Consider the following 16,914-nt stretch of genomic DNA (forward strand, 5'->3'; position numbering starts at 1 on the left):
CACACCATGTTTCCGAGATCCGGCTGCCAGATCTGGCTGGGAAATTTCAAAACCGGCCGCTGTCGTATCCCAGCCGGAACGGCGCCGAATCTCATTCATTTAAATGCGCCGACCGGAGTAAGATAGAAAAGGTTGATGTGTCCTGTGCAGCCACACACCAGCCTTGATATTCCCTACTATGACTTACTACAGTATTATACTTTTGACAAATGAAATTCACAAGCCTTTTTTTTTTTTTATCTACTTTATTGTATTGATATTTGATAAAAATTTGTACTAAGTGATTTCTTAGTCATTTGCCATCAGGATGGTGTTGATGTCTCTTCTGCTTTGTACTGGTATGACTTCTGCATAAACCAGGCTCTGCTTTGTGGAAACCAATCTCTGATGAAGCAGAGTGGTCTTACATACCAGGGATAGTACATCTCCTCTATGCGGCTTGTTCCAGCTGACACCACTGCTAGAGCTGCATCATGGGCAGGATATGCAGGCATGGCAATTTTATCTCTGTTAAAAGTAACATAATAAGAATAAGTGCAGGAAAAAGAAGAATCTGCTAACAAAGCCTCTGACTATCATAGCTCGTGCTTCCCTTGTATATCTATCTATATGATGTGATGGCTACATATTCAGACACAGCTTGGTACATGACATTGGTTGCACAAGCAATATAGGGCTTGATAGCTGGAGCTGCAACTAGACCCCTAAAGGTATGGGTTTCCTATATCCCTTTACCACATACTAATTCTGTTTCTTCAATTGATTATTAATCTGTAAAAGTAGTTCAGTTCTCTTTTTACTTGGACAGTTAAGCTGCACGGTTCCCTCTTATCCTTCCCAGCACTAAAAATTATTAATAGGTCCCAGAAAAGTAAAAAGAATATGTTAAGAATTCAACCTATAATTTATCTTTATCCTCCAGCGCTATTTCTATGTCCATATTGTTGGATGTTTTCTTACAAAAAAAGTTTTAATTGTCCAAGGTGAGGTGCTATTTCGGAAGCTACGTTTTTTTTTTTACAGTTTAAAATCAAATACAGTGGGCCCTCAAGTTACAATATTAATTGACGATTAAAGAAAATAAGTAGTGTATTACTCAATGGAATGGAATGTCAATGTTTGTGCAGAGATCACAGATAGCTCACCGACCATTTATACAGATGCTTCATCATTGATTGGTTTTATGGCTGTTTGGGGCACACATTGGTTGTCAGGACTTTGGGAACCCGAGGTTTGCAACATGATAGGTTTTGACAGTACATCAGCGTTGTTTGAGGTCTATCCAATTGTGGCAGCTGCCTATGTTTGGGAGCACAATTGGGGTAACCAAGATGTACTATTTTATTGTGACAACGCAGCCAAAGGTAGATCCAAGAATAGCAGGGTTATGTCCTTTAACAGAAGGTTGGTCTTCTTGTCATTACAGTATAAATAAAATGTTGTTTGTAGACATATAATAGGGATAATGAATGTAGCTGCAGATGCCTTGTCCAGGGCTAATTTGCACCTTTTTTCCCAGGTCATGCCACACGCGGATCCCATTGGCACTGCAGTCCCGCCATTACAAGAACTAGTAATGGATAAGAGTTCTATGCGCATGTGGTAGGCAATCTTATCAGGGACTCACTTGCACCGAGCACCAGGAAATCTTATGATACTGCTTTTCACGCTTACATCACTTATCTTGGACACGTTAATACTACCGTATATACTCGAGTATGGATGATGACAAAGGCTGCAGTGGTCTTCAACCTGCGGACCTCCAGATGTTTAAAAACTTCAACTCCCAGCATGCCCGGCTGTCTGGGCATGCTGGGAGTTGTAGTTTTGCAACATCTGGAGGTCCACAGGTTTAAGACCACTGATGAAGGGATTGACAGGCGGTGATGATGAAGGAGGGGGGATGATGATGAGGGGGATGATGACAGGGTGATGATGACGGGGGTCTGGATGATGACAGGGGGGATGATGTATTTCCCAACCTAGGCTTATAGTCGAGTCAATAACTTTTCTTGGGTTTTTGGGGTGAAATTAGGGGCCTCGGCTTATATTCGGGTCAGCTTATACTCGCGTATATACGGTAAGTTTTCCTTTGACACCACCCTCATCCTGTCGTTTATAGAGTTTTGCCATTCAGCACTTCACTTGTCACATAACACTATCAAAACCTACTTAGCCGGTCTGCAGCACTTCATTTCACTATCTTTTCCAGACAGACCATCTATTCTATCGGTACACATGGTGAAAGCGTGCCCAAGGGACCCGCCAGAAAGCCAATTTCAGGGGATATGTTCAGGGCTATGTCAGCAGCTTTGGACAAACGGCCGTTCGGGTACATCCTTAGTCTAGTGATCAAAGCAGCCATGTACTTAGCGTTTTTTGTTTTCCTCAGGCCGGGGGAATTTGCATGCACCAATGCTAAAGCCAAACCACTGCTAAAATCACAGTTAAGGTGGCAGCACGGTTTCTTCGAGCTCAGGATTTCAGTCACTAAAACTTGTAGGTTGGAGATACTGTCACTTAATTTCCCTCACGAAATGCCTGGTGTCCGGGGGCAGTTTTGGCCAAACTGCTATCAATTCTGGACGACAAAGCAGACGATCACCCACTGTTACCCTTTGGGGAGTCGGGGCTAACCTACACAATTTTTGTCTCGCACATACGGTCTCTAATCACCACTTTGGGGGACAATCCTCGGCACTTCTCAGGTCACTCATTCCAGACTGGGGCAGCGTCAGTGGCATCTAGGCACAAGGTTCCTCCACACATCATCCAAAAATTAGGCAGGTGGAAGTCAGGCTGTTATGCAACTTATGTGCCAAATCCGCAAAGTGAAATGGCTGATGTCTTGGTCATGAGAATTTTCAATAAAAGAAAATGATTATTACATTCCTGCATGGCTTTTGTGTTTTTGCCCTCTAAAGGCTAACCCTCCGTCAAGGGTTTTGGGCACAGTTCAACCGCTGTTATTATTATAGTGTTATGCATAAACGTTAATCAGTTTCTCCACAGGTATTGAAGAGATTGTCCAGTACCGGTTTAGGTAAGTCTGAGCCCTGACCACAAATGCATTTTATTTGTGCCCTTGATCTATATTTGTCATTATTAATTTGGTCCATTTTTAAACTTCCATAACTTTCTTTTCTATACCCCCCCTCCCCCCCTTATTTGTCATTGCTTTCAACACTACCATATTTGTATTGGCCACCAGAGATGAGTGAAGTTAAAGTTACAGTGATTCGATTCGTCACAAACGTCTCGCCTCGGGGTTTGCTGACTCTCTCCTAGGACTGTATCCACCTTTTCCAGCCCACCGGAGCACCTGAAAGCTGAACTAATTTATGCAGCCTAAAATCAGCAAACGCTGAGCCGAGAAGTTTGTGACGAATCAAATCACTGTAACTTCGCTCATCTCTATTGGCCACACTGGAAATACCCACTTTCTCCTCTGTTCTATGAGATCATTTCTGTCATGCAAACCATCATTTCTGGTGCACCCACTATTATTTCTGGATCACACATTGTATTGGGGTCTCTGTATCTACTGAACATGTGCCAAGACCTTTAGCCATTCTGATTAGATTTTGCATGTCATTTCCCTGCATTGATGAAATTTCCTTTCCTGAGATGTTCTTCAAATATTTATGCATAACGCACATCAGACATGGGTGGATTGCCAGTGCGTTTTACCCGCTGTTCTTGTATTACTCCTAATTTATATTCTCATTCTACACCCTGTTCCAAATTATTATGCAAATTATATATTTATCATTTACCTAAGTAATTGATGTAAATAACAGTCAGCATAATTCTCATGTTATCAACTATTAAGAGTACAATTCAAATTTTATTGAACAAACCTCCTAATGAGAACAGTATTTTTTTTAAACATAAACTTACAATTCACTGTTCCAAATTATTACGCACAGTAAGTTACAAAACACCTTATAGGTTGTAAAGAACTGAAAATTGTCATTTGTTGTGTTTGCAGCATATTTCTTCTGAAATCAAAAGCTATTTCAATCAAACTTTTAACATAATTTTGACCTTTTAAACATTTTAACAGGTCACGTTACATTTAAACATAGGACCTCTCATTTGATAGAAGCTTCTCAAGTCTTGCATCCATTGAACTTTTGAGTTTTTGGACAGTTTCTGCTTGAATTTGTTTGCAAGATGTCAGAATAGCCTCCCAGAGCTGCTGTTCGTATGTAAACTGCCTCCCACCCTCACAGATCTTTTGCTTAACCTCTTAAGGACCAGGCACATACGAGTACGTCCCTGCACCCTGGGTCTTAAGGAACAGGCACATATGAGTACGTCCGTGGGAATTTCGCACGGCGGGGACCGGACCGGGGTGACTGCTGATATCGATCAGCAGACACCCCGCGCAAATGACCAGGGGGGTCATCAGATCCCCCCATGTCTGCGATCGGCGCAAATCGCAAGTGAATTCACACTTGCGATTTGCGCAATTCCGGGTCATTACGGGTCTATGGTGACCCGGAATATAAGGGGGATCGCGGTTGTCTAAGACACCCACAATCCCCCTGAAGAGATAGGAGTGAGGTGGCAGGGGTGCCACCCCTCCTATCCCTGCTATTGGTGGTCTAGACGCGACCACCAATAGCAGATAGGGGGCGGGGGGGGTTAACTTTCGTTTTCCCCGTCCTGCCCACCCACAATAGGCGGGACAGAACGGGGAAACGACAGAGGACCGGCGCCGGAGTCCACTTACCGATCTGCGGAGGCTGCGGGCGACGGAAGCCGGTAAGTTGCCTAGCAACATCTGGAGGGCTGCAGTCCGAGACCACTATATAGTGGTCTCTATACTGCAGCACTCCAGATGTTGCAAAACTACAACTCCCAGCATGCCCAGACAGCTGTTTGGGCATGCTGGGAGTTGTAGTTTTGCAACAGCTGGAGGGCTACAGTTTGAGACCACTATATGGTAGTCTCTGAACTATAGACCTCCAGATCTTGCAAAACTACAACTCCTAGCATGCCCACATAACTGTTTGCTGTCTGGGCATGCTGGGATTTGTAGTTTTGCAGCATCTGGAGGGCTACAGTTTGCAGTGGTCTCTATACTGTAGCTCTTCAGATGTTGCAAAACTGCAAATCCCAGCATGCTGGGATCACCCTTTACTTTTTATTTTCAGAAGAGGTAAAAGGAAAAAAAAGACCCCCAAAATTTGTAACGCAATTTCTCCTGAGTACGGAAATACCCCAGATGTTGGCGTAAAATGATCTACGGGCGCATAACAAGGCTCAAGAGTGATCGTGAAACCCCTGTGGGGTATTAAGGCTCACTTTATTCCTTGTTACGTTCCTCAAGGGGTCTAGTTTCCAAATTGGTATGCCATGTAGGGGATTTTTGCTGTTCTGGCACCACAGGGGCTTCCTAAATGCGACATGCCCCCCGAGCAAAATTTGCTCTCAAAAAGCCAAATATGACTCCTTCTCTTCTGAGCATTATAGTTCACCCGTAGTGCACTTCAGGTCAACTTATGGGGTACCTCCATACTCAGAAGAGATGGGGTTACAAATTTTGGGGGGTCATTTCTGCTATTAACCCTTGCAAAAATGTGAGATTTGGGGGGAAACACAAAATGTTTCCAAAATGGTATGGCATGTGTTTTTTTTTTTGCTGTTCTGGCACCATAGGGGCTTCCTAAATGCAACATGCCCCCCAAAAACCATTTCAGAAAAATGTACTCTCCAAAATCCCCTTGTCGCTCCTTCGCTTCTGAGCCCTCTACTGTTCCCGCCGAAAACTTTACATAGACATATGAGGTATGTGCTTACTCGAGAGAAATTGGACTACAAATACAAGTATACATTTTCTCCTTTTACCCCTTGTAAAAATTCAAAAATTGGGTCTACAAGAACATGCAAGTGTAAAAAATGAAGATTGTGAATTTTCTCCTTCACTTTGCTGCTATTCCTGTGAAACACCTAAAGGGTTAAAACGCTGACTGAATGTCATTTTGAAAACTTTGGGGGGTGCAGTTTTTATAATGGGGTCATTTGTGGGGTATTTCGAAGATGAAGACCCTTCAAATCCACTTCAAACCTGAACTGGTCCCTGAAAAATAGTGAGTGTGAAAATTTTGTGAAAAATTGGAAAATTGATGCTGAACTTTGAAGCCATCTGGTGTCTTCCAAAAGTAAAAACTTGTCAATTTTATGATGCAAACATAAAGTAGACATATTGTATATGTGAATAAAAAAAATGGATTTGGAATATCCATTTTTCTTACAAGCAGAGAGCTTCAAAGTTAGAAAAATGCTAAATTTTCAATTTTTTCATCAAATTTTGGGATTTTTCACCAAGAAAGGATGCAAGTTACCACAAAAATTTACCACCATGTTAAAGTAGAATATGTCACGAAAAAACATTCTCGGAATCAGAATGATAACTAAAAGCATTCCAGAAAAAAAAGCATAGTTCTTTCTTCTGTACCAGGGAAGAAAGTGGTCAGTCAGAAACTCCACATACTTTGCAGAGGTCATGTTTACAGCTTCGGGGACCCTAAAGGGGCCAACCAGCTCTCTTCCCATGATTCCGGCCCAAAACATGACTCCACCACTGCCTTGCTGACGTCGCAGCCTTGTTGGAAAAGGGTGGCCGTCCACCAACTATCCACTACTCCATCCAGGGTTGCACAGCACGCATCAGTGAACAGGACTGTTTGAAAATTAGAATTCATGTATTTTTCTGCCCATTGCAGCCATTTCTGCTTGTGAGCATTGGTTAGTGGTGGCTGAATAGAAGTTTTTTGCACAGTTGCAAGACACTGGAGGACTCTACACCTTGATGTCTGTGGGACTCCAGAGGCACCAGCAGCTTCAAATATCTGTTTGCTGCTGTGTAATGGTATTTTAGCAGCTGCTCTCTTGATCCGATGCATGTCTCTGGCAGAAATCTTCTCCAATTTGCCTTTATCTGCACAAACCTGTTTGAGCTCTGAATCAGCCACAAATCTCTTAATAGTGCGATGATCACGCTTAAGTTTTCGTGAAATATCTAATGTTTTCATACGTCATCCAAAGCATTGAATTATTTCACTCTTTTCAGCAGCAGAGAGATCCTTTTTCTTCCCCATATTGCTTAAGAATGGTGCTCTGATTAAAAAGTGGAACACCCACCTTTAGTAGTTTTTCCTAAAATTAGGCTCACTTGGCAATCTAATTATCTCAGGTGTCAGAGATTGTTTTCAGTTGTTTAAAGAGCCCTCAGACAAAAGGTCATCCATGAGTTAAACTGAAAAACATTGAATCTTTGTAACACTTCAATATCATTTGCATAATGATTTGGAACAGGGTGTACTTCATTTATCTTTATAAGGGTTTTGTATATTGGACTGTAACAATATTTTTTACTTTTCATTGTCCCAGGTTTATCAAACTCTCCCACAGCAACCAACCACAGTTCAGCTTTCCTATCTTAGGGCTCGTTCACACAAGCGTAGTTTGTTTCAAACGTGCAGCGGGTTTCCCGATGTGTATCTGACCGGGGCTGGCTCTCTGCAGCTGATTTTCAGCAGCGGAATGTCCACTGCAGAAAATCCGCAGCAGACCCCAATTGAAACAAAATATGCTCGTGTGAACAAGCCCTTAGGATGCATTCACACGTGCATATTTTTGCTGCAGATTGGCTGCCGCAAATTTTGCTGCCCACTGACTTCAATGGGTATCAAAATCTGCTAAGCAAATCTGCAGCAGAAAATATGCACGTGTGAACACACCCTGAGGGCTCGACACGAGTGGATTTCTTTTCAAACTCACAGCGGATCTCCCACTGAGAGTTTGAAAAGGGGTGGTGTCTCTGTGCGCTACCCGCAGCAGATTATGCTTACAATGCTGATAGCCTTAAAGCCACTGTCAAGCATAGCAGGGATTCTTGTATGGTTTAGAGTGCAATTTCATGACTGAGAGTGGAGTCTGATGTCCCCCACTACCCCAACTTATATCTCACTCGCTGTGGGTCTCAGGTCGGATGAACAACTTTTGACATGCAACATGTCAAAAGTTGTTTTTAATGATAATAATGTTTCAAATAATTTTTTTTTTGACCTTTCAGAATGAAGCCATAATGGCCTTTAAAGGCCAATTATAAGCAAAATAAAGGTTTGTCAGAGCACTCGTACCTAATAACTGGCCCCGGCAAAAGACCCACCCACATTGACGATTAAGGAAAAACTTAAACGGGTATTCCAGGCCAAAACGTTATTTTATATATCAACTAGCTCCGGAAAGTTAAACAGATTTGTAAATTACTTCTATTAAAAAATCTTAATCCTTCCAGTAGTTATTAGCTTCTGAAGTTGAGTTGTTGTTTTCTGTATAACTGCTTTCTGATGACTCACGTCCCGGGGATATTCTCCCATCATGCACAGCTCCCGGGACGTGACATCATCATTGAGCAGTTAGACAGAAAACTTCAGAAGCTAATAACTATTGGAAGGATTAAGATTTTTTAATAGAAGTAATTTACAAATCTGTTTAACTTTTCGGAGCTAGTTGATATATATAAAAAAAGGTTTTGCCTGGAATACCCCTTTAACCCCTTAAGGACCCTTGACGTACGCGTACGTCATGACAACCTGGTACTTAAGGACCCATGACGTACGCGTACGTCATGGAGAATTCCGGCCCCTGCCGCGCACCGGGCGGTGATCGGAAGCGGATGCCTGCTGAAATGCTTCAGCAGGCCTCCAGGGCAAACGCCAAGGGGGGCCATGTAGGCCCTCCATGTCGGCGATCGTCGCAAATCGCAAGGGAAATCGCACCTGCCATCTGCGGCGATACCGGGCTGATCGGGTCTCTGGGACCCGACCGCCTGGTAATTTTGCATGATCCCGGTTGTCACAGACAGCCAGGACCATGCTGAAGGCTAGGAGCGAGGTGGCAAGCCTGCTACCTCCTCCTATCCCCTGCGATCCGTCGGTTAGCTAACCCACCAATTGCAGGGGGGGGGGGGGGGGGGCGGCGGTTACTTCCTCCCGCCCTGCCCGGCCCCTGGAAGTCCGGAGAGGACGGGAGGAAGACCGGAGGACGCGGCGGGGGACGGGGGAGTGCTGGGGCCCGGCCCCGGTACTTACCTCGTCCCTGAAGACCCAGATCCCGGCGATGAAGACGGCGGTGGCGACAGGTGAGTTCCTCTACACCCGCGTTCAGGCTCTTCACAGCAATGCACGTCGCCGTAAAGCGACATGCATTGCTGTAATGGGACCCTGTATACTACAACTCCCAGCATGCCCAGACAGCCCTTGGCGTCTGGGCATGCTGGGAGTTGCAGTTTTGAAACATCTGGAGGTCCACAGTTTGGAGACCACTGTGCCCTTCCAGATGTTGCAGAACTACATACCCTTACTGTCCAGGCATGCTGGGAGTTGTAGTTCTGTAACATCTGGCCCTTCAGATGTTGCAGAACTACAACTCCCAGCATGCCTGGACAGTTTTGGCATACTGGGAGTTGTAGTTTTGCAACATCTGGAAGGGCACAGATTGGGAACCACTGTATAAGTGGTCTGCAAACTGTAGTCCTCCAGATGTTGAAAAACTACAACTCCAAGCATGATGGGAGTTTTAGTTCGGCAACATCTGGCTCTAAAGATGTTGCCGAACTACTACTTCCAGCATGCCTGAGAATGTTTGGGAGTAGTGGCTTTGCATCAACTGGAGGCACACTGGTTGGGAAACATTGTCTGTTTCCTAACTCAGTGTTTCCCAACCCGTGTGCCTCCAGCTGTTGCAAAACTATAACTACCAGCATGCACTGTTAGACTGTGCATGCTGGGAGTTGTAGCTTTGCAACAGCTGGAGGTCCCCCCCTTACAGTGAGTATCAGGCTGCAAGTTTGCGATGCAGCAAATTTTGCGCGGCAGCTCAAACTCGCAGCAGGAAACTCGCTGTAACTCCCCGCCCGTGTGACTGTACCCTAAAAACACTACACTAACACAAAATAAAATGAAAAGTAAAAAACACTACATATACACATACCCCTACACAGCCCCCCTTCCCTCCCCAATAAAAATGAAAAATGTCTGGTACGCCACTGTTTCCAAAATGGAGTCTCCTGCTGTTGCAAAACAACAACTCCCAGTATTGCCGGACAGCCGTTGACTGTCCAAGCATGCTGGGAGTTTTGCAACAGCTGGAGGCACCCTGTTTGGGAATCACTGGCATAGAATACCCCTATATCCACCCCTATGCAAATCCCTAATTCAGGCCTCAAATGCGCAAGGCAACAGTTTAGGGACACATATGGGGTAACGCCGTAATCTGGAGAAATTGCTTAACAAATTTGGGGGGGGGCTTTTTCTCCTTTTACCCCTTATGAAAAGGTGAAGTTGGAGTCTACACCAGCATGTTAGTGTAAAAAAATAAATTTTTTACACTAACATGCTGGTGTTGCCCTATACTTTTCTTTTGACAAATGCAAAAAAAACAAAACCCCACATGTGACCCCATTTCAGAAACTACACCCCTCACGGAATGTAATGAGGGGTACTGTAAGAATTTACCCCCCACTAGTGTCTGACAGATCTTTGGAACAGTGGGCTGTGCAAATTCATAATTTTGTACAGCCCACTGTTCCAAAGATCTGACAGACAACAGTGGGGGGTAAATGCTCACTGTACCCCTTATTACGTTCCTCAAGGGGTCTAGTTTCCAAAATGGTATGCCATGTTGGGGTTATATTGCTGTGCTGGCACCATGGGGACTTCCTAAATGCGACATGCCCCCCGAGCAAAATTTGCTCTCAAAAAGCCAAATATGACTCCTTTTCTGAGCATTGTAGTTCGCCCGTATTGCAATACAGGTCAACTTATGGGATACCTCCATACTCAGAAGAGATGGGGTTACAAATTTTGGGGGGTATTTTCTGCTATTAACCCTTGCAAAAATGTGAAATTTGGGGGGGGGAAACACACATTTTAGTGAATTTTTTTCATTTTTTTTTTTCATTTTTTACGTATGCAAAAGTCGTGAAACCCCTGTAGGATATTAAGGCTCACTTTATTCCTTATTACGTTCCTCAAGGGGTCTAGTTTCCAAAATGGTATGCCATGTGGGTATTTTTTGCTGTCCTGGCACCATAGGGGCTTCCTAAATGCGACATGCCCCCGAGCAAAATTTGCTCTCAAAAAGCCAAATATGACTCATCCACTTCTGATTATTGTAGTTCGCCCTTAGTGCTCTTCAGGTCAACTTATGGGGTACCTCCATACTCAGAAGAGATGGGGTTACAAATTTTGGGGGTATTTTCTGCTATTAACCCTTGCAAAAATGTGAAATTTGCGGGGAAACACATTTTTGTGAAATTTATATATTTTTTTTTACATATGCAAAAGTCGTGAAACACCTGTGGGGTATTAAGGCTCACTTTATTCCTTGTTACGTTCCTCAACGGGTCTAGTTTCCAAAATGGTATGCCATGTGTTTTTTTTTTTTTTGCTGTTCTGGCACCATAGGGGCTTCCTAAATGCAACATGCCCTCCAAAAACCATTTCAGAAAAACGTACTCTCCAAAATCCCCTTGTTTCTCCTTCGCTTCTGAGCCCTCTACTGCGCCCGCCGAACACTTTACATAGACATATGAGGTATGTGCTTACTCGAGAGAAATTGGGCTACAAATATAAGTATACATTTTCTCCTTTTACCCCTTGTAAAAATTCACTGAACATTGCTGAACTTTGAAGCCCTCTGGTGTCTTCCAAAAGTAAAAACACGTCAATTTTATGATGCAAACATAAAGTGAACATATTGTATATGTGAATAAAAAATTTTTTGGGGGGAATATCCATTTTCCTTACAAGCAGAGAGCTTCAAAGTTCAAATTTTTTTTCAAATTTTTCATCAAATTTTGGGATTTTTCACCAAGAAAGGATGCAAGTATCGACAAAATTTTACCACTATGTTAAAGTAGAATATGTCACGAAAAAACAATCTCGGAATCAGAATGATAAGTAAAAGCATTCCAGAGTTATTAATGTTTAAAGTGACAGTGGTCAGATGTGCAAAAAATGGTCGGGTCCTAAGGTGTAAAATGGCTGGGTCCTTAAGGAGTTAAATGTCAACTAAACGGATTATTTAAACAGGACAAAAAAAAATATCGCTAGTTGGCCTCACATCACCCCCATGAAAATAGGAGGTGTGCCTTCGACCAGGGCCGGATCATCATTGGCGCTCATGGAGCACCTGCTCCGTGCCCCGTGCCCGCAAGGGCCACGTCACATTCGGGACATCCCTGCAAGGCTGCTCAGTAGCGGATCGGGGCCCCCCGATAGCCAGGCTGCGGCCACTTTAAAACCGTGACCAGTGGCAGCTCCTGTGGGCCTGCCCCGGACTCCTCCTGCTTTTTCAATATTTCATATTTCCTTACCTGGCCGCGCTCGGCAGGCTCAGGTGATGCGTCGGGTCATGTGGGCTGTGACGAGTGACTTCTATTGCGGCTCCTCTGCACAACGTCAGGGGCGTCACTCATCATTTCCTGCAGGGCACAGTTTTCTTCATTGCACCCCAGCGCTGCAGGAAATGACGAGTGACGTCCCTGACGCTGTGCAGAGGAGCCACAGGAGACGTCACTCTCACAGCCCACAAGACCCGACGCATCACCTGAGCCTGCCGAGCGCGGCCAGGTAAGGAAATATGAAAAATAGAAAAAGGAGGAAGAGGGGGGAGCAATGAAGGGGGGAATTATTGGCAGGGGTGGAATGATGAGCGGGGGGGGGGTAATGATAAGCAGGAGGGGGGGTTAATGATGAGCAGGGGGAGAATGATGAGCAGGGGAAAGGAGACGGGGGGGGGGTAATGATAAGCAGGAGGGGGGGTTAATGATAAGCAGGAGGGGGGGTTAATGATAAGCAGGAGGGGGGGTTAATGATGAGCAGGGGGGGTAATAATCAGCAGGGGGGGTAATAATCAGCAGGGGGGGGGTAATAATGAGCAGGGGGAGAATGATGAGCAGGGGGAGAATGATGAGCAGGGGGAGAATGATGAGCAGGGGGAGAATGATGAGCAGGGGGAGAATGATGAGCAGGCGGAGAATGATGAGCAGGCGGAGAATGATGAGCAGGCGGAGAATGATGAGCAGGCGGAGAATGATGAACAGGGGGGGGATAATGATGAGCAGGGGGGGATAATGATGAGCAGGGGGGGATAATGATGAGCAAGGGGGGGGATAATGATGAGCAGGGGGGGGATAATGATGAGCAGGGGGGGTAACTATGAGCAGGGGGGTAACGATGAGCAGGGGGGGTAATGATGAGCAGGGGGGGTAATGATGAGCAGGGGGGGTAATGATGAGCGGGGGGGGTAATGATGAGCGGGGGGGGTAATGATGAGCGGGGGGGGTAATGATGAGCGGGGGGGTAATAATGAGCAGTGGGGGTAATAATGAGCAGGGGGGGTAATGATGAGCGGGGGGGTAATAATGAGCAGTGGGGGTAATAATGAGCAGGGGGAGAATGATGAGCAGGGTGAGAATGATGAGCAGGGTGAGAATGATGAGCAGGGGGAGAATGATGAGCAGGGGGAGAATGATGAGCAGGGGGAGAATGATGAGCAGGGGGAGTATGATGAACAGGGGGAGTATGATGAACAGGGGGAGTATGATGAACAGGGGGAGTATGATGAACAGGGGGGGGTAGTGATGAGCAGGGGGAGAATGATGAGCAGGGGGAGAATGATGAGCAGGGGAAAGGAGACGGGGGGGGGGGGTTAAATATGGCACAGAGGCTGAGGATCAAGGGGAATCAAAGTTGGGGGGATGATGAGGCATATAGTTCAGAGCTATAGTCATTTATTTTACATTTATTTTTTTTCTCCTCAAATTTTCCTGTGAAAATGAGGGTACGTGTTATATGCCAGTGCATGTTATACGCAGATAAATACTGTAATTCCCCCTCCCCCCCCCCCCCCCTCACATTCAGCAGGACATCCCTGTGTCCTGAAAGATCTTTTCGGACACAAGGATGTCCCGGTTACCTTTCCGTGGCCCCGCAATGACTTTAAAAACGCAGGTAGGTAGTGCACGCAGGGACATCACTGATGTCCCGTGCGTGCGCCCATAGGAGCGGAGCAACGAGGATGCACGAATGGTAAGTTACCTACACGTCATCTTCAGTGCTCCGACCACCGCTCCTCCGGTCCCAGGACCTGCTGCTTTGGCCCCTAGGCCATTGCAGTAGATCATGACCCCGGACCAGAGGAGCGATGGTCGGAGCACTGAAGTGGAGCAGTAAACAGACATACAGTCTCCAGCCATACACTGTATATGACTGGAGGCTGTATGTCTGTGGGAGGACACTGCCAACGTAATGTGGGGGGACTACAACCTAATGTGGGGGGACTACAACCTAATGTGGGGGGACTACAACCTAATGTGGGGGGACTACAACCTAATGTGGGGGAACTACAACCTAATGAAGTGCTCCGTCTTCCAAGCAGTCTTAATCTGGCCCTGCCTTCGACACGTGTTTGTGCGGCCCTGTCTGCATGCCCATAAAGCCATGCAAATTCTTGTTAAGCACTAGATCAGCGCTCATTTACAGGTGTAGGTCAGTCTGTATAAAAGGGTTCTAATTTAATCATAGTGCATGCAAAAATGAACCACAAAACTTCTTACTTTACTTTCTCCATGGCGGACTGGGTATTGATTAGCCCTAGGATACACAATGTAATGGAGACAGGAATCCTTTTCATGGCTAGCTCATGTCGCAGTGAGCCAAAGAAACCGTCCAGGGCAAACTTTGTTGCACCATATGATGTGGTGTATGGTGTTGCAATTTTACCTAAAGAAACACATAAATTTAAAATTCAATTATTGAAGAACATTATGACAACTGGATCAAAGAAATCAGAAATCAGTGTAAAATAATTCTTGTAAACTACTTAGCAGTTGTCATAGCATACTTTACATAATTTTCATAGAATTGTACTAAATACAATAAGACCGCCAAACAAAAAAAATCCAGTGGTTGTGCAGCTGGGGATGAGTGTCCTTCATAGGAAAACCCTTTAGAGGCTATGTAGACCTTTATGCCAATTTTTTCCCCAATACATCTAAGGCTGCTTTCACACTATAAAAATTCATCCGTTACAAACGTCCGTCACAAAACCCATGTTAAACAGCCGTTAAACAATCCCATTCAAGTCTATGGGATTTTTTTATATTTTTTTTTATAGCCCCTCCTGAATAACGGCTGTTATTTGTGACGAGAGAAATAACGAGACATGCACACATTTTTCGCCCGTCACAAGAAACACAAAAAAATACACTTTTGACATGCTGCCCAGACATGTCCAATGTTTTAATCGCACCATGTGTCATTCACAGCGGATTTCTACTTATAGGCTTAGGAAGTTTGCAGCATCGTGTTCCACTTTATGGCAACACAGCAAGTTATTTTCATTTAAAAATATTAATAAAACTTTTAACATTTGTGGCAATAACATAAAGGCCGCTCACTGTTAATGCTTTATCTGCATTAGCACTCCTTACATTAAACTATTTAATAGGGGATAATGCTGGGGCGATGTACAATAAGGGCAGAGCTTAGTGTCAGGGCTGTGGAGTCGGAGTTGAGGAGTCGTAGTCGGAATAAATTTTGGGTTCCTGGAGTTGTCAAACAATGCACCGACTCAGACTCCTACTAAATTTAGATTGGAATAAAAAACAAACAAAAAAAGCATGTTCAAATGTCCCAATTCACAAAAAGTTTTATAATTAATGACTTCTCTACTGTAAGAATAAAGATCAAAGGATAGGGGATAAGTTGTCAGATCGCCGGGGTCCCGCTGCTGGTGACCCCCGGGATCGCCTCTGCGGCACTGCGCTATCATTACTGCACACAGCGAGTTCGCTCTGTGCGTAATGACGGGCGATACAGGGGCCGGAGCATCGTTACGTCACGGCTCAGCGCCTCATGACGTCACGGCCCGCCCCTTCAATACAAGTCTACGGGAGGGGGCACGGCGGTCGTCATGACGTCACGCTGCTCCGTCCCCAGTATCGCCCGTCATTACGCACAGAGAAAACTCGCTCTGTGTAGTAATTAAAGCGCGGTGCCGCAGCGGCGATCCCGAGGGTCCCCAGCAGCGGGACCCCGGCGATCTGACATCTTATCCCCTATCCATTGGATAGGGGATAAGATGTCTAGGGGCGGAGTACCCCTTTAAACATGACTATGGGATTCTACTAGGGAAATCATCTTTTATAATAAATGCCCCTTGCTGTATCCTCTCACTGTCCTATCTTCAGCAGCAGATCAGCACACAAACTGTTGGCTTCCCAACCAGTAGTCCTGTGGTAATGACATGTATGTTTCCTTTCTTTCCTTCAAGGAATGTATAAAATACATTTGCATATTAATACAGAGGAGTCGGAGTTGGGGAGTCGGAGTCGGAAGTACAAAAAACTCCGGAGTCGGAACATTTATCTACCGACTCCACAGCCCTGCTTAGTGTATGTGCATTGATGGAATCACAGCTACTAAAGAGGAATTGTTTGGCCACAAATACTTTATAAATACAATTATGATAATTCAGACACTTATGTGTTTTAAGTGTTTAATATGTCCGTCTATATACATATAGTCACAGATCCAGGATTATTGAATCATCTAGCTGCCATATTCTTTTCATTAAAAGGTCTATAAAAGATTGTTGTGTATTACAATAACAGCTCAACCTATCAAACCATGAACTCCTGTGGTATCTAAAGGCAGAAGAATTGATACACACTTGACACTGCCACAAAGTTATCTAGAGCAAACATTGTTCAGTCAAAAATAATTTCTTTCAATAAATAAAAAAGCTAATAAAATAAAAAAAATTGCCCATTTTGGGGGCCTGTCCCCCTTCCTCAATTTTGATCAAATTGTGTTACCCATCCATTAACAA

General features: G+C 44.7%; 1 protein-coding gene across 6 annotated transcripts in view; it reads right to left on the bottom strand.

The window, feature by feature from the left end:
- Positions 1-239: 239 nt before the first annotated feature.
- HSD11B1L (hydroxysteroid 11-beta dehydrogenase 1 like) overlaps positions 240-16,914 on the bottom strand; it is a 148,946-nt gene continuing 132,271 nt past the window's right edge. For all 6 annotated transcript variants that reach the window (XM_056518074.1, XM_056518077.1, XM_056518075.1 and 3 more), the window contains 2 exons: positions 14,639-14,804; positions 240-507 (listed from right to left, as the gene is read on the bottom strand). In XM_056518074.1, the coding sequence (XP_056374049.1) occupies positions 303-507; positions 14,639-14,804 (371 nt within the window). In that variant the 3' untranslated portion in view covers positions 240-302. The remainder of the gene's footprint in view (positions 508-14,638; positions 14,805-16,914) is intronic.

This window comes from Hyla sarda, chromosome 1 (assembly GCF_029499605.1).
Source record: "Hyla sarda isolate aHylSar1 chromosome 1, aHylSar1.hap1, whole genome shotgun sequence".
NCBI classification, from domain to species: domain Eukaryota; kingdom Metazoa; phylum Chordata; class Amphibia; order Anura; family Hylidae; genus Hyla; species Hyla sarda.